The sequence below is a fragment of the Dermochelys coriacea genome, chromosome 2 (assembly GCF_009764565.3).
Source record: "Dermochelys coriacea isolate rDerCor1 chromosome 2, rDerCor1.pri.v4, whole genome shotgun sequence".
Lineage (NCBI taxonomy): Eukaryota > Metazoa > Chordata > Testudines > Dermochelyidae > Dermochelys > Dermochelys coriacea.
This window is the reverse complement of record NC_050069.1, coordinates 98630662-98658299: the sequence shown is the minus strand read 5'-3', so window position 1 is coordinate 98658299 and position 27638 is coordinate 98630662. Positions and strand designations below refer to the sequence as shown.

Genomic DNA, 27638 nt, shown 5'->3' with positions numbered 1-27638 from the left:
CTCAGTGTGCAGGTTTTCAATCACCTGAATGGAGCACAAATGGCTCTTTGCAAGCACACAAGCTGGTGGACCCAAGTTTAGAGGCTCTTCTGAAAGTGTGGGCCATGTCACTGATAGAAGTGGGTTAGGCTACATTTACATTTCTGTGCTATGGCGATTCCGTCACCAAATGCCCCAGCTGTGGCTTCTCTCTCTATTTGACCAGTGAGTTGAAAATAATGTGGTGTAGTGTCTGGCTGTTTGCACTGACATGCATTGAAAAAGCGGTCTTAAAGTTTTAGGTCAGCATACATTCTTAATAATGATTAATGTTTCAGCCTTTAGTCATCTCATAGTTTTGGGGTAATCAGGCTGGCAAATAACCAAAACAAATAGTGTGATGCATTTGAAGCTGCCTGTGATCATTTATGAATATTACGTGTTGACCGTTACTGGATGCACATATTGAATTAATTCAATAGCAGGATTGTTTGATAGCAGGAAATGCACCCAGGAAGGGGAAGGCTGTCAGAAAAAACTTGAATGGCAATGAAAGAACCATTAACTTCGATGCTCTGGCTCAGGCCCTTTATGAGTCTGCCAGACATGTTTTGACATTAGGGACTCAGTCCCTATGAGACGGAGAGAATCAATACATTTATCAGAATTTACAGCTGCTTCGCTGCAGCGCTTAGCGAAGACGCTACCTACACCAAGAGGAGAGCTTCTCCCAAGAGGTGGTAGCTATGATAGTGGGAGAAGCTCTTGCATTGATATAGCACTGCCCACACCTGTCCTGGAGTTAGAACAGTATAACTGTGTCACTGAGGGGTGTGGATTTTCTACATCCTTTAGTAATGTAGTTAAACTGACATACGTTTGTAATGAAAACCAGGGCAAAGAGACTCAGGAGGGTTTAAAGAGACACATGCCCTCAAGAGAGGAGCAACTAACAGAGACAGGTTTTTACGTCTGAGAACCCAGAGCCTACCATACAAGGAATCTGAGGAAAGTTAGACCTCCTGGGGTCCCCATCAGGACACTGTTTAGACTCTAAGTCAGAGAGCTAAGGGTGTGGACCTTTCATTGTTTTAATATTCTTTTACTTTTATGCTATGCTGTGCTCCTTTGGTTAAATAAACATTTACAATTTAAGAAGACTATTTAGGGTTACTGTAATCCACTGGTCAATACTTCCAAAGGGAAGAACTCCGTTTAATACAACAATTTTATAATGCCCAACCAGTCTGAAATATTAGAAAAGGTAATTTTGTTTCATTTTTCTAAGTACCCTGCTTGGAACAAACATTTCTGGGATAATTTATTTTTAAATATGTCTGTTCTTTAAGTGGAAATAGAACATTATATTGAATTGTCCCTTGGCAAGTTTGATGTGGAGGGTGAGTGCTACAAGTCATCTAACACAGTAAAATATCAGAGACAACCTGGAACAAAGATGATGCTTTGATGGATTTACAGAAGAAAAGTGGAGATACCAGAGTCAAAGATTATTAAATTATGAGTACAGAAAGGTGGAAATACATGTTCTGAACAGAATCTGTTTGTTTAGAACTCTTTCTTCTTACATCTAACAGCATAGTATTCAGCACACACTGTTCACCACAAACAATGAACAAAGGAGAGGCCTACAAATCACTAACATCTGGCACTGGTTAGGCTGGTAGCCAACTGTGACTATGGAGACCACAGTGACTACTAATTTATGCAAACATTCCTATTTCTGTTGTTACCTTATTCCTCTATCCCATCTGTCTACATTTTCTAAATCCTAAAATGTGAGTTCCTTGGAGCAGGCATGGTCTTTGTATTATTTGTTTAAACAATGCCTAGATTTTGTTTTGGCCCTTTACATGCTACTGTAGAAACTCCCATGGATAGTCAAGGACACCAAAAAATATGAGGGACATTGAGGCTTGTGTGTGTGTATGTAAGTAAAGATATGGAACAGCTGGATGCCTCAAGGTTCTGTGCATTAATTAATATACCCCCCACAACATACATAAATAAAACATTTATTAACATTAATCTTCCACTAAAATTGCCACATTGGATCAGACTAACTATCCAGTCTGATATCCTGTCTCTAACAGTGACCAGTAGCAGATGTTTCAGAGGAAGATGAAAGAAACCCCTTAGTGGATAGTTGGCTATGTGTACACTGCACAATAAGCCTGGGTTTGTGGGATCCAGGCTTGCAGACTAGGGGTTTCAAGCCTGCATTTCAAAGTCCCCATTGCGTTGTAAACCCGGGCCACACAAATGTGCTGGCATGTCTGTACTGCACTACGCAGACCCAAGTCAGCTGTTCTGCTTCTGGGGGCATATCCCATTGTATCACAGGGATCCTAGTGCCCTCACCAGCTGTAGCCACTATAGGGTTTGTTCATAGTGGATTGGGGGAGAACTTTTCTGTCCATTCTTCAGGACTTGACCAGAAGCATTTTCAGTGGTTTGAGCCCACCAACTCATCCAGCCAAGCTATTTAGGATCTGCACACTCCCATCATGCTCCCAGAAGCCAGAGCCATCAACATGGTTCCTGACCTGATGGAACAATTTCTCCAGCTCATGCTGAAAGTTCTAATTAGGGAAGCAGGCGGAGCATCTCTGGCATTTTGGCAGTGGTTTCTGACCTGCCAAAGGCACCTCTCAGAACAGCATGGCATATAGGCTGCAAGCCCCCACTGCTGCTCACGCCTGCTGCCATAGCTGTGCATTCCCCATACATAGTCTGACACTTTTGGAGCAGTGCCACAAGCACAGATTGATAGGATAACATCATCATGCGGATGTGGGATGACCAGCAGTGGCTCCGGAATTTTCACATGAAGAAGCAGACATTCCTGGAGGTTTGTGATCAACTTGCTCTGACCCTTCATCATCAGGAAACATATATGAGGGAGGCCATGCAGGTTGCTAAGGCCATTGGAAACTGGCTACTCCAGACTTCTATACATCTGTTCCTAATCAGTTTGGAGTTCGTAAGTCAACTGCAGGGATTGTTGTGGTGGCTTGTAAGTCAATCAGGACAGTGATGTATCCAAAGGTGGGGAGCATTACAAATTTTCCTGAAATAATTGCTGGGTTTGAGAGAATGGGATTTCCAAACTGTGCCTTGGCCACTGATGGACTCATGCGACTTCCACCAGGAGTACAAGTATATAAACCGCCAAAGGCTATTACTCCATCATTTTGCAGGCCTTGGTTGACGTCAGAGGCAGATTCATAGACACTAATGTGGGATGCACTGGCAAAGTGCATAATACCAGGGTTTATTTTGGAGATTGAGACTTTACCTTGTTGGGCAAGATGGGACATTATTATTATTATTTTGGAGATTGAGACTTTACCCTGTTGGGCAAGCTGGGACTGAATAAATATAGCTGGGGCGGGGATGAAGAAACACTTCTTTCCTACAGGTGACAGCTGAATCCCCCTGAAGCGTGAGATTCTATGAACATAAGACATGAACCAGAAGGTACTCCCAGCATTGCCCAGCTCAGGCCCACCCCACTGCAAGCAACCCCTCATACAATCCCTTTTGAAAATGCATCAGGCTTTAAGGTAAACTAGTTAGGTTGTTTGCTCCCACAATTCATATTGTGTGACTGTTCCAGAATCTCACTCCTCTGATGGTTAAAAACCTTCTTGTAAATTCCAGCCTAAGTGTATTCCTGGATAGTTTATACCCATTCAGGCTACTGAATTCAATCACAAGGCAGTTATTAATAGGTCATTGCTGTTTTTATATCTTGTTTTTGGAGAAAGGATTAAAAGTCTGTTTATTATGCACAATTAAGTCAAACACATGAGCAGGACAGAGCTTATTCTAGGTTAGATTGGTTGGCAGAAACTTCAACCACACAAGTCTTGCAATTGAATATTGAGTGACAATATTGGCAGCCAATGAATTAAAATAGAGAAACATTACACAATAAGAACACACTCACTGGCTGGACATACCCTTAGGGAGGGCACTTTTACCACAGACTAAGAGATAATTAATCTTCCTTTGCTGCCACACTGCATCTTTTTTCAATTGTAAAAAATGCCATTTTTGTTCCTACTATCATTGTAAAATTTTATAATTGTATTTACTGACAAAGCCTGAAGAAAAATATGCAACATTTCTTATTAACTATTTCCTCCACAACCTTTTTTTTTACGCTCTTAAAAGAATATTGTTAAAACTTGAAAATACTATTTTAAGAAAGTGGGAGAAGAGACCTGAGCTGAATTTGAAACATTGTAAAAAAAGTTCCAATTAGTGGTTTTAAACCACTTGGCCAAAATTATTCTCACTTGAGGTATTTGAAAAAAAAATGCCCCACCACCACATGCAAAAAGAATTTGTGGTGTTTCCCCCTCCGTTACTGTATGGGTTACCTGACTCTGACATCTCAATGAAACTCCAAAACTTGCCTGTAGAAGAATGACATAAAAATAAAAGATATCTATCAAACACTCAACTTTCTGCTTCACATAACTCTGGAATCTGTGTATTTTCTCTTGAGAAAATTAATACATCAACCTGGGGTCAAGTAAAAGGAGAGAAATTACATAGAAATGTGGCTCAACACTTATTCTGAATTTAGCACTTTTCATGGTGTAACCCTTGAACTTAAAGTTTTCTCAGCTGTGGAAATGGATTCAAGGCCTGACGAGTGTTTAAGAAAAACACACTTAATTACAGTTTTTCTTCAGACAAAGAGAAATGAAAGAACAGTTTTGTGTGGCCACTGCAGAGGAACTAAATGAATTTGGTCTTCACGGTTGAGGAGGTGAGGGAGATTCCCTAACCTGAGCCATTCTTTTTAGGTGACAAATCTGAGGAACTGTCCCAGATTGAAGTGTCATTAGAGGAGATTTTGGAACAAATTGATAAATTAAACAGTAATAAGTCACCAAGACCAGATGGTATTCACCCAAGAGTTCTGAAGGAACTCAAACGTGAAATTGCAGAACTACTAACTATGGTATCATTTAAATCAGATTCTGTACCAGATGACTGGGGAATAGCTAATGTGATACAAATTTTTAGAAAAGACTCCAGAAGTGATCCCAACAATTACAGAATTGGCCAGAAAGCCAAACTTCAATGCCAGGCAAACGGGTTGAAACTATAGTAAAGAACAGAATTATCAGACACATAGATGAACAAAAAAAAAAAGGAGTACCCGTGGCACCTTAGAGACTAACAAATTTATTAGAGCATAAGCTTTCGTGAGCTACAGCTCACTTCATCGGATGCATTTACAAAAGCTTATGCTCTAATAAATTTGTTAGTCTCTAAGGTGCCACGGGTACTCCTTTTCTTTTTGCGAATACAGACTAACACGGCTGCTACTCTGAAACCTGTCATAGATGAACACCATTTGTTGGGAAACAGTCAACATGTTTTTTGTAAAGGGGAATCATGCCTCATCAATCTACTAGAATTCTTTGAGGGGGTCAACAAGCATGTGGACAAGGGTGATCCAGTGGATATAGTGTACTTAGATTTTCAGAAAGCCTTTGACAAGATTCCTCACCAAAGGGTTTTAAGCAAAGTAAGTTGTCATAGGATAAGAAGGAAGGTCCTCTCATGGATCAGTAACTGGTTAAAAGAGAGGAGACAAAGGAATAAATGGTCAGTTTTCAGAATGGTGAGAGGTGGTGTCCCCCAAGGGTCTGTACTGGGACTAGTACTGTTCAACATACTCAAAACTGAACTGGAAAAAGGGGTAGTCAGGGAGGTGGCAAAATATGCAGATGATATAAAACTATTCAAGATAGTTAAGTCCAAAGCAGACTGCAAAGAGTTACAAAAGGATCTCACAAAACTGGGGGAACAGGGCTGTGACGGGTTCAGTCACAGAGACCCCCTTGGGACTGTGCTCTGACGTGCTGAGACTAAGCTCTTTTTCTCTGCCAGTTTGGGCCTCCAGAACCCTGTCTTGTTGAGCCAGATACACTAATCTGCTGCAACACAAGATCTGACCCACGCCCCCAAAGCTACAGACTTAACTGAAAAACCTTAACAAGTGCTCCTGTCTCTAGCACCCAGACAGCCAGCGCCCAATGGGATCCAAACCCCAAATAAATCTGTTTTACTCTGTATAAAGATTATACAGGGTAAGCTCATAAATTGTCCTCCCTCTATAACACTGATAGAGAGATATGCACAGCTGTTTGCTCTCCCAGGTATTAATTACTTATTCTGAGTTAAGTAATAAGCAAAAAGAGATTTTATGAAGTATAAAAAGTAATATTTAAATGGTTCCAAGTAATAACAAACAGAACAAAGTAAGTTACCAAGCAAAATAAAACAAAACATGCAAGTCTAAGCCTAATACAGTAGGAAACTGAATACAGGTAAATCTCACCCTAAGAGATGTCTCAATATGCTTCTTTCACAGACTAGACTCCTTCCTAGTATGGATCCAGCTATCACTGACACCCCCATAGTTACTGTCCTTTGTTCCAGTTTCTTTCAGGCATCTCTTTGGGGTGGAGAGGCCACCTCTTGAGCCAACTGAAGACAAAATGGAGAGGCTTCCAGGGCTTTTTATATTCTCTCTCTTGTGGGTGGAAACCCCTTTATTCTTCTGTGCAAAGTCACAGCAACAAGATGGAGTTTGTAGCCACCTGGGCAAGTCACGTGTCCATGAATGATTCAGCTTTTTGCAGGACAACGCCATTGTTTACATGTTAGTTTGAACATTCCCAGGAAAGCTCAGATGTGGATTGGCATCTCCCAAAGTCCATTGTCCATTAGGTGTTTCCTGATTGGGCACTTACTGAGAATAGTCCTTTCTCAAGAAGCTGACCAAATGCTTCACTGAGGCTACTTAGAATCAACAGCATTGAGATACAAGTAAATAGCCAATATTCATAACTTCAAATACAAAAATGATACACACATTCAGCCAGCATAATCCAGCAAATTACAACCTGTCTATAGACACCTTACTTGACTTCCTTTGTACAAGATTTGGTGCAACTATAGGACCTTGGTTGCAACAATGATCTATATGGTCACAGTCAGGGATGGCTCTAGGAACCAGCAAAACAAGCAGGTTTTTTGGGCGGCACATTTCTGGGGGCAGCATTGTGGCGCCAGCCATGCCACCCCTAGAAATGTGCCTCCGCCGCCCCAGCTTGCCTCCGCTCCACCTCTGCTTGCTCCCTGAGCGCGCTGCTGCCACTCCGCTTCTCCCCCCTCCCTTCCAGGCTTGCCGTGCATGAAACAGCTGTTTGGCATGGCAAGCCTGGGAGGGAGAGAGGAGAAGCCGAGTAGCAGCGTGCTCAGGGGAAGCAGTGGTGGTGGAGCGGAGGTGAGCTGGGGCAGGGAGCCATTCCGCTACCCCCCCGTTACTTCCTGCGCTCCACTCCACCCTCCCTTGTCTCCATTATGCCTGCTCCCCTGAACGCGCTGCCTCTCCTTCACCTGAGAGAGGGGGGAGAAGTGGAGCGTTTTCAGGGGAGCAGGAGGAGAGGAGGTGAGCTAGGGGGGGAGGTTGCGGGGGGGGGAGCTGCAGGAAGCAATGGGGGGGAAATGCGGCATGCCTGGGGGAGGAGGCGGGGCTGGGGATTTGGGGAAGAGGTTGGGAAGGGGCGGAGTTGAGCTGGGGAAAGGGGAGGGGCCCAAAAAAAATGCAGGGGCAGCCAAAAAGTTTTTTGCTTGGGGCAGCAAAAATCCTAGAGCCAGCCCTGGTCACAGTTCATGTCAATAAATCACAAGGGCAACAAAATGGCAGATGAAATTCAATGATGAAAAATGCAAAGTAATGCACACTGGAATACAAAATCCCAACAATACATACAAAATGATGGGGTCTAAATCAGCTGTTACCACTCAAGAGAGAGATCTTAGAGTCATTGCATATAGTTCTCTGAAAACATCCACTCAATGTGTAGTGGCAGTTAATAATGATATGATAAAGGTCTATAAAATCATGACATGTAGAGAAAGTAAATAAGGAAGTGTTATTTACTCCTTCTCATAACACAAGAATTAGGGGTCACCAAATGAAAATTAACAGGCAGCAGGTTTAAAAGAAACAAAAGGAAGTATTTCTTCACACAATGCACAGTCAACCTGTGGAACTCTTGCCAGAGGATGTTGTGAAGGCCAACACTATAACAGGGTTAAAAAAATAACTTAAGTTCATGGAGGATAGGTCCATCAATAACTATTAGCCAGATGGGCAGGGATGGTGTCGCTAGCTTGTTTGCCAGAAGCTGGGAATGAGAGACAGGGGATAGATCACTTGATGATTGCCTGTTCTGTTCATTCCCTCTGAAGTATCTGGCATTAGCCACTGTTGGAAGACAGGATACTGGGCTAGATGGACCTTTGGTCTGACCCAGTATGGCCGTTCTTATGTTTATGTCTGAGTAGATTGAATATACTTGGACATACTTAGAAATCCTTCAAATACCAACATCTGAAACTCTACCAAGTAGAAAGAAAAGCATTTCAGGGAAGCACGTGTGTCATGGTTATGGAGCTAGTGGTACTTGAGTCCTCTTGATTCTCTCTAAGTGCATCCGCTCAGGAGTTAGGCCTCTTCTTCCCTGGGATGCATCTCTTACTCCTATGATTCTCCTACTCTTAGACCAGAACTTGGGGCTACAGCACCCTGCATACCAGCAAAAATTTCTGTGCATGTCCAACTGGGTTTGGCACCTGTAAGTGTTTCATTCGATAGCTTGTGACCAGTGGTTAATATAGGTGACCAAACAGCTTTCCTAGAACAAAGTTGTGACAACCTGCCACCCCCAAATTCATCTTTGTCATGTAATTAGGATACATTTTGTACAAAGTATGCCTTGTGACTTTCATTCTAAAAATCTTGATCCACTAGACATTAATATCTCATTGGATTGTATATGCTATCGTCGTATGTGAAGTTATGAAGTTTGGCTATGTATGTGTTACTCAAGCATGTTGTGAGGTTAAAAATATCCAAAAGCAGCCATTCAGGTACAACAGTAAAAAGGACAAACAATGTTAGTAGCTTATTGAAGAAATGCACACAAGCACAAGAATTACCTCAGGAACTCCATACAATAGAAACCTCTCAGAGATAGCACTACACAATGGGAACTGTTTGACCCAGGTCACAGCAAAAGAGCTTTCCAGCAAGTGGGAAGAAGATATGAAAGGGGGAAATGACATCATGATGGTACCTTACTCTCCCTACAACAACACACCTGGGAACACCTGAGGAATAAAGACTGAACTGGGGATGATCTCAGGCTAAAGGGTTTTCTAGCCTGTGTATGAAAACCTGGAAAGAAAAGGCAGATTGTGCCTTAAGAATCTACCAGCCTGTTTATCACTCAGGGTGAGAATGTGCTAATTCATATCCTACCTATCTAGTATGTTAAGCTCATTTTGTGCTTTTGTTTATTTAATAGATAATCTGCTTTGATCGGTTTGCTATCACTTATAATCACTTAAAATCTATCTTTTTATAGTTAATAAACTTATTTTATGTTTTAATCCAAACTGGTGTGCATTTGACTAAGACGTCTGGGGAAAATTTCAGCTTGGTTACCACAAGTGTGTATGATCCTCTTAACACTGAGGGAGAGGTGGACCAGGTATTAAACCCATATACTGGCCAGATTTGATCATAAAAGAAAAGGTTTTTAATACAGCAACAATCTTCATTTACAGCTATCTTACCTAAATCTTACCAGTTTAAGGTTGCTAATTCTGACTGAAGCTATTCCGGTAGATTCCCCCCCCCCAACATGACATAATGTCATTTTCTTAAAATAGCCTATTAAAATCTCCTGGATTGCTTTCAATAGTCACCGGGAGACTGATGCCGATACTGTACTTCACACTTAGTGGTGCACACAGAGATTATTATAGTGTGTATTTTGATGCCTCAGATGAAAACACTACTACCGTGAACATCCTTTTACGGCATGACTCAACTCTTCACTTTTAATAAGAGACCATATATCAGTATTTTGCTGCATTAGGAGATGAACAGCTCAAAGAACCAAGCAATAATAATGTTCAGAGAGATGCTGGAGGGAGAACCATAAAATAAAGCCAAGGACAGGTTTTAAAAAGTGCATCAGTGTTGCATTTCATAGGTTTATGATATTAAAGGCACTACTTTTTCTGTAGTCAGATATTTTACCTCCCTATTTTCTGTGCCAGAGCAAATCCACATATAAGGAACTCTGATAGAACCAAGGGAGGGATCAGATCATAGAAAATGAAGCGTAGATTGAGATTTAAGATTACTTTTATTCTGATGTGGAATGAAAACAAGACCTCTTCAATTTTTTCATGACAAAAATAAGACAGAGAGAGACACAGACCAGTCCCAGAGTAGCACATAGTCCAATGATTAGGGCACCCACCTGGGATGTGGAAGACCCAGGTTCAGTTCCCTGCTACAAATCAGCCAGAGCAGGGATAAGAATCTGGGTTTCTCACATCCCAGGGGAGTGCCCCAAACGCCAGAAAATTAGGTATTCTGGGCTAGGTCTCCCTCTTTCTCCAATTCCATCCTGGACCCAAATAACTTTCCTGACAAAATTTTCATTGAAACCTATATGTTTTAGCAAAACATTTCAGTTTCAACAAAACAACATTTTTCAATAGAAAAATATTTCATCACTTTTTTTGGATCATTTCTAGTTATAGGACTTGTCTCTTATTTAAAAGCCCAATTTAATTCTCTTTCTAGTGACTTTAATTAGAGCTATATCAGATTTTAGCAGAGAGATTTCTTGTTCTCAGTGATGCAACTCATGAAACATGCATTGGGCTGTATTGTGCAATGCCAGATACACAAAGTTATGCTGTATGGTTAACCTGAGCACAGTGAATGTAGCCTTCTCCCCATTGACAGCTGTTTTTTTTTAATTAAACATGATATTAATGGACAAAAAAGGAAGTCTGCAGAAAATGCTATAGTGCTACAGGCATCAAATAACTATAGATGTTTACCTTGTGTTTTCCGACTTTTCTTACCCTTTCTGCCTTTGGTAATCTTACAATATAACCACTTTAAAATCTGCCATCTGTTAAGCGGTTTCTGTAACGAATCACACCCAAGAATGCACTTACTACTCTGTCTATTAGCTTTGGAGGAGAACAGTTTCTCTATAAACCTACATCTGAATTATTTCACACTAATTGGTCTGTTGGAAGTATAACCGAACCACAGGTCAGCCATTGTAGTTTTTCCATCAGTTTTGTTGGAATAATCCTATTAAGTTTCTTAATGGTGAAAATGTGAAGGAAAGAAAATAGCACCCTAAAAAAACCTCTGTAAAAATGAATCCTGATGCACATAGCTATAAGGACATAACTATCATTGAAAAGAAATTGTAAAAAAGACTTAGGGCTTGTCTACATCGCATGGCAAAGTGCATTAGACAAACCCTACACCTTTTGGTCAGTGTTGTTTTTTCTTTTCATATAACAGGAAGAAAACACCTTGACATTCACCAGATTTTAATTTTTCTGCATCATGCACACACATATCCTGCTAGCTTTCATGAGCATAGCCACATCTCTAATACTCAAATCTGATAACACAGTTCCCATTATTTGAAAGACCGCCCCAGCAATGGTACAAATGGAAATAAGCTGGATAGAAACAAAAGGGCAGCATTCATACTTTTTCAGTGCTTTTAAATGTTAAGCATGATGCAATCCTTTTGAACATGAAGCATTCTGAAAAGTAATATACAAAACGGGAGGTAGCATTTACTCTTTCTTGTTCACTCAAAAAAATGGAATAGCCTAACTTAGAGCATCTGCCTCTCAAGAATCACATTTTCTCTCCACATGTCAGTGGATCCTCCCTCCAACAGTATAATGCTATCTTCAAAATCAAGGCATAGGTAGGTAACTGTTAGTTACTATTAGCCAGAATTTCCATGGCAACAATATTTATTCCCAGTAATTGAACAATGGAGTGATCTGCATTTTCTTCCCACTTGCCACACTTCCTTAACTCTTACCTTCCAGACTCAAATGTGAACCACGTTGAGTCACGACCATATCTCCTCAAAGAACTCAGAGGCCACATGACCAGCTTGACCTTGGCATTATGGATATCCCAGAGATAGATGTTTTCATGCGTGATCTGCATTGTACATTCCCCATAGATATCTAAATTTGGTGTAGGCATAAGATATACGTTGAATCGCTCTAGGAAGGAAAAAAGCAAAACGAGAGGGAAATCTGGTGAAAATGAGAGTTAATTTGAAAAATTAACATAATACCAACTTGCCTGACTACAGAAATTTTAGATATCATGAGTCAGATCCTCCACTGATTTAAATGAAGTCAATGAAGCCATAACATTTACATAAGTGAAGGATCTGGCTCCAGGCATTTTACATACAGTACTACTACAAACACAGCTCACTGAGATCTGAACAGCATTACAAATGACTTCCCAAGATGTACTAAAGAACTTTAACCTTGTCAGAGATCATTCCCCTCAGTAATGTGTGTGCAAACTCTGACCTTCCATTTTTGGAGGGCACCTCTAGCTAACTTCTTAATAGATGGAGAATCACACTGACCTAACAACTTTGAAGGATCCTTTACAATATAGGGGATCAACATTTCAAGGCATAGAACAACAGGTGTACTGGCAAAAAATATCTGTGCAACTGTTACACATAAAATTGTTTTTTGTATGAAGACCCCCAATTGTTTGTGCATATCTGTTAACTGCACATAAAGGTCTGGTTAGATGGACAATTTTTTTATTTGTGTGCTCAGATGCCCATTAGCCAAGTAAGGGGCAATTCATAGACATGCATGTTTGACTACCCACCTGTTGTATAGAACTACATTTTACTGTGGTTATACAGTATATTGTGAAGGCATTTCCAAAGTTGTTACTAGATATACTGTCATTTCATAGTATAGATGTTTTAATACATTAGGTAGAAGGTCAAAGAGAAGACAACACTTTTAAAAAGTGCCTCAACAATGTAGTAGAATAGGCAAGCTTTGAAAAATTATTAGATGATATAAAGCATCATTTAGTCACATGGATGGAAAAAGCCCATGATGCTAGTTAGGGAATTTTAAATCAAATTGTAGTTTATTGCCACTATATTATATATATATAAACACACACACACACACACACACACACACACATACACACACACAAACAGAATAACAGTTAAAATTTAAGGTGCAAATATTGGAAATGCTGGGTTATGTTTTAATTCTCAAGGCACAATGGTATGATCCAGGGCAGAATGTCAGCCTCAGTTTGTAGATTTGTTTCTGAATTTCCTAGCACTTGTGGAACTAGGTCATACGCTTACACTTTTGTGATGCTGCTTTTAAGGGTGCTAAAAAGACCAAACCTATGAATAAAATAACAATTCAAGAGAGGGCATCAGAAATATTCACTCTATAAATGAGCGGTTGGAAATATATACATATGTATAAGGGCCAATTAGGAAAAGTGCCTTCAAAAATTAATAAAGGAGCAAGGGTTTGGTGCAGAACATTTTTTTTTTAAAAAATCCAATCTTGGGCAGACATTCATTGGGAGGGTCCTCATATAAATATGAAAGGAATTAAAACTCATTTAAGGATGGTTTGTAAAGAGAGTAAATATCTCTCTCTATATATAACTAAATATATCAGTCAAAAGAGACCTAAGTTATGTGTGTATGCCAACAGACCAGACTGTATTTTCAACATTTGTTAAATACACTTTTTGACAGATCAGTGAAGGAAGAACTTGTAAATGAGCATCCAGGTTAATGAAAAAGTGTAGGGGCAGAAATGAACACAAGTTTGGTTAAGGAATTAAAGTGATCATGGAACAATCGCATGTACAGTAAGATTTGCAACCCTGCGTGGCTATAAGTAAACTTGTCATCCCCAATGATAGTCTGTCTCAGTCCATTTAATTTTGACCCATTAGTGCCTTCCCTGTTGATTCACTCAATCTTCTGGCCATCCAACCTCTTCTCTTAAATTCCATTTCTCATGAATCATACTAATGGGTGTTAGCCCTGTAAATTGTACTTTATGACTAAAGTCCCATATGTGAAACCCGCCCCCCCCAATGATTAGTGACAGTCCTTTAACAGATAGCACAAATAGCTTAGCAGTTAAAATCACTGCAAACAATTTCCCTTACTGGTCACAGAGATTTCTTCAGTAGAGATCTAATCCAATGCCACTGAAATAAATGAAAAGTCTTCCACTGACTTCAGTTGGCATTGGATAAAAAGCCCTTAGACACAGACTACCGAGTGAAGAATCTAGAGAACATCATGATAGTTTACTTACTCTTTGTATTAGAATTTTACATGGACACATTGTTCAGTGATTAGATACTACAATGATGGGCATTATGCAAAACCCAAAGATAGAGGAGGGAAGGAAAAGTGTGAAAGTGAGATAATAGAAACGATTGACAAATGGGCTAACAAAAATGATTGTGGGCATGGATTTCTAGCCAGCCTCATGACTTCTACTTCATAACAGACACTGTTATGATTTAGTTACACACTAGACTTTAGTTTTGTACTGTTATGCTATTACCATTCCTGGCGAGGGTTGCTACTGCTGAATTCCCAACATATGAGACATTCTGGTACTTACAGGAATGGTATAGGCCTTTCTCGCCATTGTGACCTTGCACACACAATGTGTGAGAGGTCACATTGCACAGAGGATGCCATTTTGAAGAATACACTATCCTTCCCCCACAGTGTGACATTGCACATGGCTTGTGCAAAGTCATGCTGGTCGGGTGGAGCAGCATGATCTTCAAAATGGCATCCCTCCTCCATAATACCGGACGAAACCACATTCAGTTTTGTCTCTGTAGCGGACAGGGGACAAACCATAGAAAAAGAGAACTGTCCATCTTAAAACTGGATGAATGGCCTGCCTATTTCAGGCCCTTGCATCCTCCCCCTCTTTGAACTGGACCAGAATGAAAGGTCCGGATAATCTGTGTAACGGCAGATTCTCTGGCCCACCCCAGTCTTAGACTCACTGTGTGCAGCCACACAAGCAGCCCCACTGGAATTGTGCTACATGATGAACAGGGGAATGTACATTCCCTGAAACTTTGTCCCTTTCTTGTGTAGCAGAATCCCCTTGCTTGCACTGTCACAATGGCACCAACACCAGTGGAGAAAGGTTTGTCACTTTGTGCAGATTTTAATTTTCAGGGATAATTTCAAGCACTATGCTATTATTTAAGGAAGGGTCTAAGGACATATGAAAAATAGAAGCCAATTGGTTTAGTTTCCACTTAGAATATACAAACACAACTTTGAATTCACAGAGAAAAGCTTAGCATCATTTAAAAGCTACCAAAATATTCACAGAAAGAAACCTAACTTCTTGGAATTATTTGAGGATATTGTTGCATAAGGGCATTCAGGAAACATGATATACTCAAATTGTCAGAAGACATTTGTCTAATCTGCATTCAAGGTCAGTGTTTAAGGTAAGGTGTCATGGATTGAAAGGAAATGTGTCTGATTAAACTGAACATCAGCTGCAATGCAACCAAGTGGAACCATAGGAACTTATTCAGGCTGGCAATAACAGAAGTTATTCATATGTACTGGAGGAACAAATGTTGTTTGTTTTTACAGATTTTCAGTTTTGTTTTTTTAACTAAGAGTACAATTTTGTAACTAAAATTTATGAAAGTGTGTGGACAACAGGAAATTGGGGGGGAAATGAATTCTGAAGAAAAATGCAAGGAATTACAAATTAGGGTCAAATCTGCTGGGGAAGGTTTGCACAGTCTCTCTGTGAAGTCAAGGGGAAAAACTGGGTTTCAGAGGCAAATCCTTGGCTAGGGTTTAGGAAATTGAGGCTCAATCCCCAGTTCTGCCTCAGATTCCCTGAATGACTCTGGGCAAGTTACTTACTCTGTGTCTCAGTTTCTGTTTTTCTGTAAAATTGGGAAAGATAATACTTGCTTACATTGTGAGGATAAACTCGTTAATGTTTATGAGGTTCTCTGACCAGTTTGAGGGAGCATCCCTGGAGTGGCATGGTGCTCAGCTTCACAACTGCCCTGTGGACATTAGGGTGAGCTGTGGGCAGAGCATGGTCTGTTGGAGCTAAAGCCTGAGAATTTGCTGCTATTTGCATCTATCATTCCGCCACAGAGGGCATGCAGCCAGGCATTCCCTACTCCATCTCTCCATGGAGCAGAACAGCACAGAGCAAGGTACTTGGGTTATGTGATTCAGTCCAGAACGTAGGCCTTCGAGAACAGAAGTCCTTTATCTTGATGAAAAAAATTCAGTGTCAATAAATAAACCAACAATGATCTTCAGAGTGCAAAATAAAGGGGAAGACTATTTCTTAAATGAAGCATTTTGACTAAGAAAGAAATTTGGCAGCAACCATAAAAACCTCTAAGGCCATGTCTACACTACAGGGACTATACCAGCATAACTACTGTGCTGTAGCTATGCCAGTATAGCCCCGTAGTGAAGACACAGCCTACAGCGACAGAAGGGGTTTTTCTGTCACTGTAGGAACATCACCTCTCTGAGCAATGAGATTGGTAGGGTTGTCTAAAATAATTTGCCAATGGTCCTTTGTCAAAACCAGGGTGTGCAGGAATTTTGTTCTGCCCAAAGAGTCTAGTATATCATTGATTCTGGGTATAGGCTATGCATCTGAAACAATTATGTTTCCTATAATCAACACAAAATCGTATGGTCCCATCCCTTTGGGGAACCATAACAACTGGAGAAGCCATGGGACTATTTGACTTTGTAATTATTGCCACATCTACCATACTAGCTATCTCCTTAGGGAATTGCTCCTTCATTCTACCAGATGTTCAGTATGATCTGCTCGGCACAGGCTGTGGTCCTGCAGTGTTAATCTGATGGACCAATTTGTGAGTCAGCCCAGCCCTGTTGGAAAATACCTGCTGGTGCCATTGCATCATAGCCATAATCTTTGTTTATTTTGGTTAGGGTTAACCCTTCATATCAATTAATGCTCTCTAGTGGTGTATCACTATGGCATTCAGCCATTAAATCATTAAGAGTCGTACAGTCCTCCTCTGCACAGCATATCATGTTTACAGTGGCTTCACGACTGTGATAAGCTTTTAACTCATTTATATGCACAGTCCGTGGTGCAACCCTGCTACAGGGTCTTTGTACATTGTAGATAACATCGATAACCCTTTCTATCACCTCAAACGCCCCCTCCCCCATGAGTTCTGCATTTTGTATTTTTTTTACAGGGAGTAATACCGATCCCAAATCCCTCACATGAAATGACTGATTACAGGTATTGCAATTATATCATTCTTTCTGAGCTGCCTGGCTTTTAGTGAGGTTTTGCTACATTATTTCCATCATGGATTTTTAACCCCCGCCTCCCCGAACTTCTGCACATATGCAGTAACCAGTTCCCCACTCTGCTTCAGTGCCACACTCCTAGGAGTCTCTAATCAGATCCAGGAGACCTCTGACCTTTCTCCTTCTTCAGGAGATCAAATAGGGCAAACCCCATGGACTCTTGTGGCACCTCACAGTAAGCAAACAACAGACTGGGTAACATTACATCCTAGTCACTTGTCTTCTTGTTTACATGATTTTTAGAATAGATTTTAGGATTCCATTGAACCTCTCATCTACTCCATTTGTTTCTGAATGGGATGGGACAGATTTCAATTATTTTACCCCCACACATCCTCCGTAGCTCACCAAACAGCTAGGACGTGAAATCTGACCCATGGTCTAATAACTTCTCTTTTGGATAGCCCATCCTGCTGAATACAGAAAACAGTGCCTTAGCAATTGTTTCAACTTCCACATTTGAAAGAGGAAATGCTTCTGGATTCCTGGTGGCAAAATCCACCACAACTAATATAAATATTTTTCTCCCTTGGCTGGCTTGGGTAGGGGGACCCTATGATAGCCATGACAACCCTTTGATTACAGGTAAAGGATGCAAAGGAGCCTTGTGGAGATGTACAGTCTTTTTTCGCTTTTGCCATTTGGCATGAGTCTTGAAGTATTTCTTTACCTCATTTTGAGTACTGGGCCAATAGAAATTTTTCTTTAGCCTTTTGTATATCCTCTCCATTTTCAGGTAACCAACAAAAGGGCAATCGGGGGCTAGTGGCTTCAACAGGAGAGACTGAGTGAGCATCACATCAGAATATCCTATAGCTCAGTGGTTAGAGAGCTCACCTGAGAAGTGGCAGATCCCCATTCAAACTCCTTCTCCCCCTCAGGCAGAGAAAGGACTTGAACTAGGCCCAGTTGAATACCCTAACCATTGGGCTCAACTCCCCACACTCGCCCCTGGATTCTTGCAAAAATGACATAGGTGCCAAACACCAAGAGAGAGTTTGCAACAGAGAATCCCAAGCAGGAGAATGCACCTCCCTGCAGCCCAGACTTAAATATCTATCTCTGGAAGATGGGTGGGGCTTAGCACACATCTCTCAGCTTGGCACTTCCCACTGGCTAGTTTAGGTAAGGAGTTACCGAGAATGCTAGCTTTTGTGATTCCCACTCTTGGAGCCTCTCTTTCCCTATTCATTATATAGGGAACCTAGGCACCAAACACAGTCTTTTGTGTATCCCAGTGATTTTCTAGGCACCTAAAAGTTAGGAGTAGTGATACTCAGTGTCACCACGCTTAAGTTTCTTTGTGAATCTAGCTCTTAGTCTTAATCTTGAAAGTAATGTTCCTCAAACTACAGTCCTTGGGATACTAACTTTACTTGGATCATTTCCAGGTAGTCAACAGAGCTCTTTCACTCACAGTATCTGTCATCTGCAAGTAGTAACATTTCTTGTTAGTTATAGCCCAAGTCTAGGATTCTTTTTAGGGAAAGCCACAACCACAGCCTGATAAAAAGAAATGCAAATTTAGCCAGCTCTTCACTTGTATGAATCAGTGTAGCTCCAATAGATTCAGTGGAGCTACCCAATGTATACCAACTGAGGAACTGGCCCTTAAATATTGATTTTACCTTTTTAACTGCAATTATTCTATTTTACATCAGTTACAAAATATTTTGTAGAAAGATTTCTTAATTTCCTAAATATCAAAGCTATTATAAATCAGTTAATTTCACCTACAAATCAGCAAGGTAGAGAAGATGTTGTGCTTAGGACTTACTAAACATTTGCTTTGGTTACAGATGCAATATATTGAATAAGCTTTTTAATGTTTAAATAAATGTCTTATTTGAATAATACTAGCCATACACGTGTATTTTATCTTTTTCAAATTTGAAACTATAATCAATGGATTAAGGATGACAGAAAATGAATAAAATATGTGCAAAATTCTGTCACACAGTGAATCACATACAGTAATTCAATAGATCTAAGAACATTTCCTAAAAGTGAATCCGATGAGTATAATTGAATCATATAATCTTTTGTATGAGTTAACTAAGTTTGTAATTTCACTGCTTATAAAAAGGAAAAGGCTACTCTGGGGATTCAAGACTTCTGTTCAACAAGTTACATTTGACACTGGGGCAGTTAATGAGTTTGCTGCAATTGAATACTATGGTATCTTCCAAATAAAAAGCACTTATACAAGACACCACAATAGCTAACAAAACGTCTTTACTAGAGAAATCAATAATGAGGCATTAGTCAATGATAACATGGAAAGAATGAAAAGGAATGAAAAAATAATTCACTCTCTCTCAGATACACCCGCAACCCACCCTAAGCAAACCTCCCATTAAACTTTTGCATTAAAATCTGGATATACTTGCCCAGTTTCTCCAGTCATGTATACCAATTTTACATTGCCGTAACTCCATTTAAATCATTGGAGATGTTCTGAATAAAACCAACAAAATAAGTGAAGAATTTGGCCCACTACTGGGCAAACTGATGCCCAAACATGTCACTTTGATGCCTCTGCATAAGCAGAGTACTTTTGATCAGACTCATAGGGCCAGATTTTCAAAAGCCAACTAAAGTTGATGGGAGCCTTCAATGGGCTTCACATTGGGCCCAACATTCTGTCTTAAACATACGGATCCAGAAACGAATACAATAACTAGAGAAAACAGATAAGATATATAGGTCCAAATCCTAATTCATGCAGTGGTCCCACTGAAGGAAGTAAGACAAGTAGGAGTGAGCTCATTATGTATAGATTCCCAAAGAAATCACATAAAGAACTTTTGGTTTTTTAAATGTCTATTCCACTGATAATCAGGTACATTTTGAGATTTTCCCTTTGGTTGCATATTTGCCTTAACATTTGGCATTTTGCACCTTTTCGAGATGGAATGTCTTTCTGGCCCACTTTTTCTTTCTGACTCTTGGCAGGGAATTCGACTAGATGACCCTTGTGGTTCCTATCCTATGATTCTATTGGTCCAATCCTGCAATTTTCTGAACATCTTTAATATCTATTAAAATGGGGGTTGAAGGCACTCAGAACCTGGCAGAAACTGATCCCATATTACCTGATTTCATATTTGATTTGTACCACTTTAAAAATATTATAATTTAATTGATGTCTTTGCCTGTGAGTTTTCCACCACCTTACATATAATTGATATATACCATGATTGTCATTAAAAAGGCAACATATAGCACAATATCTGAAATATTACCATTCTCTCTTATATAAAATATAAGGGCAACAGTTACCAACAGGGGTAACTATTGGCAAAGTCTGAATTTTTAACAGCAACCACAGTATCATCCATTCTCAATCACTATTATCTCTTTCCCAGTCTCTTTCACATACTAAGAGTAGTTTTGTACTGGGTATAACTTTACTAACAATGTCGAAGACCTGAAGTCTGTCCTTAGTTTTCTCCCAGGAGCAAAAATCCCATTCCACTATACAAGAACTTGTTTTGTCCTCCTCTAAAAGAAGTGTATTGGTCTTTTTGGGAAAAAAAAATCAAACAGAAAGAGACAGCAAATATTACTCCAGTGTTTTACCAGAGTAAAGTAAATGTTCAACGGACAAACAGCTTCATTTTTATCAAGGAGATTGAGAACATAGTACTAAAAACTAAAGCACTAAAACATTTTGATTTAGCTGGTCAGAAGAACTTAACTCCTCAGGCAAACCACAGCAAGTCAGCTAAACAAATTAAAATAGTGCAACTTTTCCTATTATAAAGGTTCAGTCAACAGATTCAAAATACATCACCATGTATGGTTGTATAGAAATGAGTTGACGATGTACACTAGGTCTCTTATTTCCTGTGTTAGCAAGAGGAATGGTTGTGGTAGGGAGCAGTGTACCATACTCTCAAGAGATCCTTCTCTTGTGGCTAAGGGCCAATGGAAATTATCAAGATCCAGATGTAATCGAGTCCAGCCTCTCTTCACTAGAATTATTATTTGTGATAGTGCCTAGAGGCCCCAGCCCCACTGTGCTAAGTACTGTACGAACACATACCAAAGATGTATGTATATAATTTAAATAAGAGGAGTGCAATCTAACTAGAAAAGGTTGCTGAAGTTCATGGGGTTGGAGAGCTGCAGTAATCCAGGAGGGCTTTGAAGGGAGGAAAGAAGGTAAAAGGGGAGAGGAAGAGTAAGGGAGGCTTTATCTCAGCTCTCAGTTTCCTACAAATTTTATTCAACTCAGCCATGAGTTATGAGTCTGATATATAAAGAAAACATCTAAAAGCCACTTAAAGCATTCGAATTAAGGAATTTACATGGGCAATAATATCTCTTACGAGTAATAACTGAGATAGAATCCAAACAGGTGGCTTCATACTGTTAATGATGTGCTTTGCGCAGCAGTAGCTTAAAAATCTTCTTTATTCCCTCCCTAGTGGCAGGACTTTTCCAGCCAGAGGTTCCCATTAAAGCAAGCACTGCCACATCCTTGCTTAACTCTTATCATCAGGGAATAATTGTGGCAGTGGATGGGGGTGCGGGATGAAGGGAAGGGAACCTCCCTCTATCCTTCTAGTACTACCTATATTAAATAAGCAATCATTACAACAATCTAAAAGTTTTAACCTTTTCTACTCTCCTTTACATGCTGGCTGTTTACCATGTAAAAGCTGTTGCTTTTCAAAACATTAACAAAAAAACCAAAGAGAAAATGTGAACATGCATTTTTCACAACATGCCATAAATCCAATAAAACCAGTCGGTAGAAAATAAATGTTTTGGGGGTTACAAATAAGGATTGTACAACAATGGAAAGAATTAGAAAATGGTTTTATATCTTGCTATCAAACACTCAAAATCGTAAAAGAAACAATCTGTTTCAAACCACTAGGCTAACACAGACTTTTGCCTCAATCAAGCAACATTAATAATTTAGTTAATAGACCTAAGACTAGAGCTGGGTGAAATATTTTGACCCCCCTCCTTTTTTAAATAAAAAATTAAGGCTCTGCAACACAAAAACATTTTGTGAATGTGTGTTAATTGACCAAATTGTTTCAGCTAAAAAAACCAAATTAATCAGAAAAAATATAAAGTGCTTCATTTCAATACTTTTATTTTAAATGACAAATAAAAAAGTCTAATTTTGTTAAAAATAAAAATTAAATAATCCTCCCAATTAAAACAAAATGTTGTGTTTGACACAAAACTATTTATTTATTTCAGAATTGTCAGCGAACTGAAAAACCAATTTTTCTCCCACCTCCACTTGGGACCTGTCATGTGGTAGGTACACCCCATCACAGGTGCCGGGGTCACGTATGGTGAGAAGAAGGAAAGAAACTGTACAGCCGCCAGTTAGGTCCTGTGTTCGTGACCCTGACTATAAATGTGGTAGTACGGCCTAGTGGCCAATGTCAGTAAAGCAGCCCTTCTTTGAGGGCAGCCTGACCCAATGGCCGTAGTCAATAGGGTAGCCCACGTCTGTGGTATTGTGTGGCCTATTGGAGAAGTGGGGTGCCACTCAGGGGTGTGTGGCATCCAAAGTAGGGAGACTCTACTCCGAGTCCCAGCCTGGGGGAGGTCTCACCACTGAGTCAGGGGAGATCCTCCCAAAACATGCTGACTGTTGCCCTGGTTCATTCACCAGAGAAGAGTCTAAGTCCCCTGGGCTGCTTACTGCCCTTTCTCCCTCAGCAATGCTCCACGGTTCCCCCAGGTCCCTGGGGTCCTCAGGTGGCATAGCTCCTGCTGGCGTGGTATCTTCTCCAGGCTTGTTAGGGAGCCCGGAGTCTGTCTGGAACTTTGTGTGCCGTGTCTCTGTAGTTGGAGCCTGTAGACAGGGGTTCTCAAACTGGGGGTCGCAAGTTTATTACCTGGGGGTCACGAGCTGTCAGCCTCCACCTAAAACCCTGCTTTGCCTCCTGCATTTATAATGGTGTTAAATGTATTAAAATGTGTTTTTAATGTATAAGGGGGGTTGCACTCAGAGGCTTGCTATGTGAAAGGGGTCACCAGTATAAAAGTTTGAGAACCACTGGTGTAGAAGCTCCCTGGAGAAAGCTTGCAGTCTGCATCCTCCCCCTTCAGCAGCCTTCCCAGACTGAGTTGGGCTGCTTCCTTTTATACTCTGCCTCCAGGCTGAGCATTGCCTGCAGAGTTGGAGGGGCAGGGCTTCCTCAGCCTGCAAGGCACAGTTAACCATTTGGGGGCTGGTGCGGGGTAGGTACACCCCATCACAGGACCCTATTGTTATATTGCTTACATCCTAAATATAAATTCTTCCAGATTTCCAGGCAAAAAGAATGGTATAGGATGTCTTTTTCAGTTTATGTCACAAAGCACCAAGTATCCTCCCTCCAAAAATCTGTTGCTCATCTGAGGGGAACCACAGGAGTGTGAAGGGGGAGGGTAAATGGACATGTACATGTAAAAAAGAAGACAAGCAGGCCAAATTGTCCATATAGCACATATTTTTCCTTGCCAGATGTTTTCAAAACCCTGGAATCACTAGGTGTAAAAACTAAAGTAACACCTAACATATCTCACTGACAAGAGGTCATATAGTCCTAGGGCTTACACAATGAGAAGTGTAACAACTTACTACAAAACTTGAAAGCTAGGCCCTCCCATCTGCTGTTCTGCCATAGCCAGGAGCTAAACCAAGGGGAAATGGGGACAGAGAACTCCATTCTTCCTTCCTTACCTTAGATGGGCTGCTATCTCCACATCTCCCCCTCCTCCTTGGCTCATGTGGAAAGTGCTCCCCTCCCTTTTCAATCTACATTAACTGATTTATGGAATGATCTCAACAGAGAATTCACAAACTCCAGAGAAAGGGAGCGTAGCATGGAAATATTGAGATGTAGGACATAGCATATTAAGAATGCTACCATGGAAAAACAAGATTAGTTATGAAAGAAAACTGTTTTAAGTTAGTTCTTCTTTGAGTAGCAGGTTTCAGAGTAGCAGCAATGTTAGTCTGTATTCGCAAAAAAGAAAAGGAGTACTTGTGGCACCTTAGAGACTAACAAATTTATTTGAGCATAAGCTTTTCGTGAGCTACAGCTCACTTCATCGGATGCATTCTTTTTTGAGTAGCAGTAATTGCCTATCAGTAAAGTCTGCACCTCACTGCGGCAAAGTATGTTCAGCAGATGGCTAGGGTTATGGGGCCATTTGCATATGATAGCAGTGTAGGGTTGTATCTAGCAGTACTGTCTTGCCAAAATATAAAGATATTAACTTTGTGATGTTATATCATGTCAACGTGTTGCAATTATTTTAGTCTACAAAATATCAATAGTAAGTTAGAACCCAAAGTTTAATTCAACTGAAAATTCTGTCGCAATCTTAACAAGAAAACTGAAAATTCTGTTGCAACCTCAGCTGTTAACAAGAACCAACAGACAGGGTACCTCTTGTTCAGCCATATCCAACCCTCCTAAAAGTATAGCCCTGAAAATTTTAAGAAAACAATACATGCTACTAGTAAGAAAAGGAAATTAGGAGTAGAGACTTTGGGTTCTATCCCTGGCTCCGTTGCTAAGATTCAGGTGTGTCTTCCCCTCTTTTTCTGTCAGTCTGTGCATTAATATTAACCCAACTCAGAGGGATATTGTGAGGATATTAATGCTTATAAAGTACTTTAAGATACTGGGTTTAAAGGTGATGTGTAAGTGTTAAATACAGTTACATAACACCTATATAATGCAGTCATTTGTAACAGACTTGAGTCTGACAATTAATTGCCATTTTCACCAGGAGCAAGAATCTTGAAATTTGTTACACACTGTTGCTTTTTATGGGCTGCAAATTTAAACTCTGACCTTTCAATTTCAAGTCATCAGAAACTCATCAGTCTTTCTATGGATTTCAAGGCCCTTTGAGCTACAATGTTCAATGAGCCCTTATGAGCTAGAATCTTGCAAATTAGTAGAACTCATTATTTTGTACCACTGATTAAAGAAAAATAAATTTTAAATTTGACATTTCTATCACAGATCACCAAACTATTTCCTCAGAAATTGTTAATTTCTTCCATTACACTGTCATGTTGGGAATAAGGCCTCCAAGTTTAGAGTAACTAAGGTAATCTGAAGTGGACTGATGCCAATAATAATTGCATCTGGTTTTCTGGTCATCCTATTGGGATTTTAAGAAAACAAGCACTTGTTTTGCATTAAGCAACTAACTAGGATAGCAACTCTGAGTTTTAAACATGCTAATTTAAATACAGAATTATATATTGGGGCATGTGTATCAAAATTGCATTGTCTGAGGTACTGTAACTAATGACTCAGTACAGAATGTTCTTGACATTTTGATTTCATTCACCCCCCCTTTGCCTGAAGAGGTACCACTAATCATACCCCTTGCTATCTTATCAATGTGATCCACACCAAGGCCCCATGCCCCCAAGCTAATTGTACTTGTTTCATTCTATTTATTTACAACAGGACAATAAAGATGCTAATTAGTTTACATGGGCCAATTTTTAGTAGTCAGTAGCAACACAATTAACTGTTATACTACAGCAACTGCATCAAGGCCAATTCAGACTGAGCTGTTCAACCTGGATCTTCAGAGGACCCTATATCACGGAAGCCCCACTCTATCAGGCATAAGCTGAGAAATCTCATTATGATATTCACTGTTTATGACACAAAGCTGCAGGACACTGACTCACAGCTCTGTGATGATATCTTGAGACCCTAGGGAATAAAGATGTTTCTCCTTTTATTGCAATCCATTTGAGCAGATCACAGGTTTATTCCTCTTCCTCTCTGAGGAAACCTCCATCTACTGTTCCCATAACTCCCCCATCAGACACATACACACTTGTTCTACAATATAAAAACCTATACATATATGGCAGATGATAGAAAAAAAGTGTGTGTGTGTTTGTGATTTTTTCCCCCATGGATATATTCCTGATCACCTGCACCTCCCCACATGGCTGTCAATCCACCCTCCTGAACTTAGTATAGTAGTCTGAGGCAGTTGTTAAGGAGAAGCATATTACATGTTAAACCTTGTATCTTGCAGTGAGTGATCCAACCAAACAGCTACACAAAGGCCCCAGACTTATTTGAAATGAATCTGAGCAACATCCTTTCCTAGAACTGGCAGGATATCAAATTTCTTATGGATTTCTCCATGTTTCATTTACTGGATTTACTGGATTCAAATTCAACACGACCACAAGTTAATAAATAAAATAATATTGAGAAAATGGTAGTCCTTCCATAATTTAATGATGTAATTTTGTTTGCAAAGGTGAAGCAAAGATACAGGTTCTGGTACTATTTTATAGCTATCTAAGCTTCTTTGCATTACTTTGTTAAAAGACATGGACTTTGTTACAAGGAATAAGAATTATTGATAAAAGAGGGCTGTGAGTTTGGTGTTAAATGACTGTATAACAGAAGATTTTGTTTAGTTCTTGTGGATTTCAACTACCAACATCAAATCACCTGTGCATTTGTCTGGATAAAAGTTTTATTCCATTTATTGGAAAGCTAGAGATATTCTTCTCAGTGAACCATGCCCCACCATTATATTTATTATTTGTATGTGGTAGCACTTAGAGGCCCTGGCACCATTGTATTAGGCACTGTACGAATATATATAACAAGAAGATGGTTTCTAACCCAAAGGGTGACTTTTTCAAATGTTCACCAATTTCTTCAGGGACTATTTTAGAGTGTCTGCTGTTTTCTCTCATTGTGCAAAGGCTGGTGTTTCTGGAGCCAATGAAGTCATGATTTAAATTTCCCAAATGTGACCACAGTGTCCGTCTCTCTGTCTGTCTGTCTCTCTATACGTACACATCATATTTGTCAGGGACTTACTTACTAGAGTTAGTCAGAATTTTCTCCCCTCCTTGCATTAGGTTAATTTTTCCTTATTAATCCAACACATACTATGATGTTGTTAAAATAGAGCAAAATTCTAATAATTTTAAGGCAACATTCTTATGAAGAAAAAACCCTCAACAAATGTAGAATATTGGATATATTACAATCCAATAATAATAAAATATTATAATATAATAATAAAATATAAAATATTCTTTAGGAAGAACTATACAGAAATATTTGGAATGGCCAGATTAGATGGCTACCTACCATTTTGTTCCCTCTGGACTCCAGCAGCAAGCAAATCTGGCTCCCCAAGGCTTATATCATTGAGCCTGGTTCCTAAACACTCCATGCAAAGATGTTTGCACCACTCCTCTGCCTCCAGTTCTGAAAATAACCATAAACAAAGACA

The 27638-nt window shown here is 39.9% G+C and overlaps 1 protein-coding gene across 3 annotated transcripts in view; it reads right to left on the bottom strand.

Annotated features, from left to right (window-relative positions):
* DOK6 (docking protein 6) overlaps nucleotides 1-27638 on the bottom strand; it is a 439116-nt gene that overhangs the window by 137548 nt on the left and 273930 nt on the right. For all 3 annotated transcript variants that reach the window (XR_006278942.1, XM_038391994.2, XM_038391991.2), the window contains exons 4-5: nucleotides 27494-27613; nucleotides 11985-12174 (exon numbers count right to left, since the gene is read on the bottom strand). Coding sequence is in view for 2 of the 3 variants with exons in the window: in XM_038391994.2 (XP_038247922.1) it covers nucleotides 11985-12174; nucleotides 27494-27613 (310 nt within the window). In the remaining variant the exon portion in view is untranslated. The remainder of the gene's footprint in view (nucleotides 1-11984; nucleotides 12175-27493; nucleotides 27614-27638) is intronic.